General features: G+C 39.5%; 1 protein-coding gene across 2 annotated transcripts in view; it reads left to right on the top strand.

Annotated features, from left to right (window-relative positions):
- The window catches only part of LOC106874113 (chromodomain-helicase-DNA-binding protein 1-like), a 37,002-nt gene that overhangs the window by 15,948 nt on the left and 16,407 nt on the right, over positions 1-4,647 (top strand). For both annotated transcript variants that reach the window (XM_014921720.2, XM_014921719.2), the window contains exons 8-9: positions 301-408; positions 2,475-2,645. In XM_014921720.2, the coding sequence (XP_014777206.1) occupies positions 301-408; positions 2,475-2,645 (279 nt within the window). The remainder of the gene's footprint in view (positions 1-300; positions 409-2,474; positions 2,646-4,647) is intronic.

Genomic DNA, 4,647 nt, shown 5'->3' with positions numbered 1-4,647 from the left:
TATATATATATATATATATATATGCGCCTTTGATGCTTGTGTGCAAACAGCTATGCTGCATGGCAGTGAAGCATGGGCTGTGACAGCCGAGGACATGCGTAGGCTTGAAAGACATGAAATCAGTATGCGTTGCTGGATGTGCAATGTCATTGTGCATGTTTGACAGAGTGTAAGCATCTTGAGAGAAAAGGTTGGCACAAGAGGAATCAGATGTGGTGTGCAAGAGAGACGACTGCACAAGTATTGCCCGTCGCCTTCACAAAAACACTAAAACCTGCATGTTTTATTTCCCAATTGCAGCGGCATTCCTCAGTAGCAGCTGTGCACCTGGTGATCGCAGCCAACATAACATGATGAATATTTTTATACAGCTTCGCAAATGTGTTAACCATCCTTACTTGTTTGATGGTGAGTGTATATATAATGTTACTCTGACATTTCTTCTTTTCTCTCCCCCCTCCCCTCTTCATTCCCCCAGTCTCTCTCTCTCTCTCTTTCTCTCTCTCTCTCTCTCTCTCTCTCTCTCTCTCTCTCTCTCTCTCTCCCCTTTTTTCTTCTTCCTCTCTTTCTATTCTTTCCTTCTCACAGTACATCACTGTTTGCTGAAGTCACATGATTGAACTTGATCACTTCCAACTAACATGACAGGATGGGGATCAGGTCTGGTATTCTAAAGGAACCATATCCTAAGGTGTTTGGTCAACATATTTAATTCTATCTCACCTCAGTCCACCTGGCTGTTAAGAATACAAACTGGGATTGTTACCTTTTATAATTGCTAAAATGTTAACCCTTAGGCAAGATACACCACTCTATACAGATATCGAACTTACCTAACGCCATCAGTATTATGATAACAAGAGTGTTAAACCTTAGACAAGACACACCACTCTACATATAGATACATCAACATATCGTAGTTGCAGGCGGGGCTCTGTTGTAAGAGGTTTGCTTCCTAATCACGATTCTAGGTTCAGTCCCACTGCGTGGCACCTCAAGCAAGTATTTTCTGTTGCCTCAAGCCAAGCAAAGCCTTGTGAATGGATTTGGTTGATGGGAAACTGAAAGAAGCCTGTCATGTATATAATGTGTGTTTGTCTCCCACCACCACTTGACAGTTGGTGTTAGTGTTTACATTCTCGTAACTTAGCAGTTCAGCAAAAGAGACCAATAAATACAAGGCTTGAAATAATTAAGTGCCGGAGTTAATTCATTTGACTAAAATTCTTCGAGGCAGTGCTCCAGCATGGCCGCAGTCAAATGATTGAACCAAGTAAAAGCCTAAAAGAATATCTAGGCCCTGCAACACAAAGACCTTACCATTTAGTAGAACTTATGAGAACTGGTGTCTCTCAGACCCTGACCATGTCGATGATCTCACCCTCACAGCTTATCGATTGTGCCATGTGCCAAGACTTCAGAATGTTGTCACCAGAGTCAGTCTTTTTCTCAGTGCTGTGCAGTGGCTGTCGATGAGAATGTAAGCTGCCAACCAGTTGGTTCCTACAGTGGCCTTCAACTCGAACGAGTCAGTGACCTCAGTCAAGTACCTTTGCATTTTAACAATGAGAAAGATTTCCTGTCACACAATAATTGAGCTGGAGTGTTTGCAATAAATTTCAGAGCATCTGGCAATTATTTCAAAATCAACAAGGCTAGCCTTCTTCAATGCATTTATCAAGAACATCTTTCTGTACGGAGCCTATAATCTGGATTGTGAAGAAGGAGCTTCCAGATCACTTTGATTGTGTGTTTAACCCTTTTGATACCAACCTGGCTGAGACCATTTCTGGCTCTGTAATACGAATGTCTTGTTTCCAAAAGTTTTGAATTAAAATCTTCCACCAAACCTTAGTCACAATTTAGTTATCACACTAGCTGAATGATAACTTAGTTATTTTACTAGATTCTTTGTTGTATTTGAAGTAATTGAAAGAAACACAGTTCAAATTCCACTGAGGTGGACTTTGCCTTTCATCCTTTCAGGGTCGATAAATTAAGTACCAGTTGCGTACTGAGGTCAATCTAATCGACTGGCCCCCTCCCCCAGAATTTCAGGCCTTGTGCCTAGAGTAGAAAAGAATATCTGACGTCAACAATATCGTGATTGTTAAAGTGTACCTTAGACAAGACACACCATTTTATATGAATTCATTTAATCCTTCTGAAACTAACCTTTCCTAAACCATTCTTGGTTCTATGATTCAAACCTGATGTTTTAAAATGATCTTAACTAAAACTTTCAAAATTTCATTTTAATTTTACGTTCCAAACCCTAGTTTATTTAACTAAATTCTTTGTTCTTTTCAAAATGAATAAAAAATTGATTTACTTCAACAGAAATGTGATAACAAAGGAATTGAAATTACAAAATAGCTTTGTACCTTGTTGGATTAAAGATATTGGATCATCAGTTCTGTGGAATTCTGAAAGAGATGATCCAATTAATTATTTTCAATTGACAAATTCTCTAGGTATTGAAGAGGAACCATTTGAAATTGGAGAGCATCTGGTTAATTCTAGTGGCAAGTTGGAACTAATTGATCAGTTATTGCAACATCTGAAGAACGCTGGACATAAAGTGTTGATGTTTTCGCAGATGACACGGATGTTGGACATCTTGCAGGATTTTCTCACTTACAGAGGTAAAACAATTTCACTCAAATACAGTGTGTGTGGATGTATGTTTGTGTGTTCGTGCAGTGCAAGTGTGGCTGTGTGGTAAGAAGTTTACTTTTGAATCACATGGTTCCAGGTTCAGACCCACTGCATGGCACTTTGGGCAAGTGTCTTTTATTATAGACACAGGCTGACCAAATCCTTTTAAGTGGATTTGATAGACAGAAACTGGAAAGCCCATTGTGCGTGTCCCTCTGCTGCTTGACAACCAGTGTTGGTGTGTTTACATCCCATGGCTTAGCAGTTCAGCAACAGAGACTGATAGAATAAGTATCAGGTTTACAAAAACAAAAAAAAATAAGTCCTGGGCTCAATTCATTCAACTAAAAAATTCTTCAAGGTAGTGCCCCAGCATGGCCACAGTCTAATGACTGGAACAAGTAAACGATAAAAGATATAGGATGCTATTATGTACTGCAGAGTTTTAGCCATTACTAAACCTTGTCTTCTTGGCCAAAGAAGGTCTCAGCCAGATTAGTTTCAATCCTTTATTGGGATTTCATTAGCAACTGAGTACCCTCTTTGTTTGCACAGCTCCTGTTTATGTAAGAGTGGGACCCACTATGACTAATGGTTAATTGAGTCTGATGGACGAATACATATTATAACAAGTTATTACCATTCATTGATGTTGTCTTACATAAGAGAAAATTTTGTTTAGCAACAAAACTAATGGTATTCTCCTTTGCCAGAAAAACCATCTCTCTCTCTCTCCCTCCCTCCTCTTTCTCTCTCTCTCTCCCCCTCCCTCCTCTTTCTCTCTCTCTCTCCCTCCCTCCTCTTTCTCTCTCTCTCTCTCTCTCTGGGTCAGTTCTCAGACAAGGGGCGTTATATTGTACCCCTGTCACATCATATCACAGAGACACCCTGTGTTTGTGCATATTAAAGTACCCCTCAGACTGGTACTTTCTAGAAGTATCTTAACGTACTTGTTATACACACCAGTGCACGGTACCTGTGTGTGTGCATAAAAGTAGCTCTTGTATTTTTATAGTGTACTTGTGTATATAAAATGACTTGTATACACCATATGTCACCTCGATATACACTCAAAATGTTTATTATATTTTATTGTCACTTGACTAAAATAGCTTAATTACTGTCATACTAACACACATACACGCACCTCTCACACATAAACACACACCTCCTAAACACTCACGCATATATCCATATAGACACTACGCATACATAGACAAGCAGTTTACACATGTATATATATATCATCATCATCATCATCATCGTTTAACGTCCGCTTTCCATGCTGGCATGGGTTGGACCTATACATATATATATATATACACACCTCCTACACATTCACTATTCATATAGAAACATACACATTTATATACCTATGCCTGTGCGCACATACGTATGCACTTATATATGTGTGTTATGTATATATTCTATATATGTTATATATATATATACACAGATGCACACCTACTCTCACATCCAAGACACCTGCTCTGTACACACACCTCTTAAATAACCAATTAATCTCACACACACATTCACATACTTCCAAAAAACCCTATACATACATATATATACATATTTATATATGTGTGTGTGTGTACTTTTATATATATTTATATAATATCATTACTATATAAATACATGCATATATATATATATCATCAACATCATCATCATCGTTTAACGTCCGCTTTCCATGCTAGCATGGGTTGGACGATTTGACTGAGGACTGGTGAAACCGGATGGCAACACCAGGCTCCAGTCTAATTTGGCATAGTTTCTACAGCTGGATGCCCTTCCTAACGCCAACCACTCAGAGAGTGTAGTGGGTGCTTTTACGTGTCACCCGCACGAAAACGGCCACGCTCGAAATGGTGTCTTTTATGTGCCACCCGCACAAGCCAGTCCAGGGGCACTGGCAACGATCTCGCTCGAAAATCCTACGGGAGCCAGTCAGGCGGTACTGGCAACGGCCACGCTCAAAATGGT

The sequence above is a fragment of the Octopus bimaculoides genome, chromosome 15 (assembly GCF_001194135.2).
Source record: "Octopus bimaculoides isolate UCB-OBI-ISO-001 chromosome 15, ASM119413v2, whole genome shotgun sequence".
Lineage (NCBI taxonomy): Eukaryota > Metazoa > Mollusca > Cephalopoda > Octopoda > Octopodidae > Octopus > Octopus bimaculoides.
Note: the sequence above shows the minus strand (reverse complement) of the source record. Positions and strands in the feature narration are given on the sequence as shown.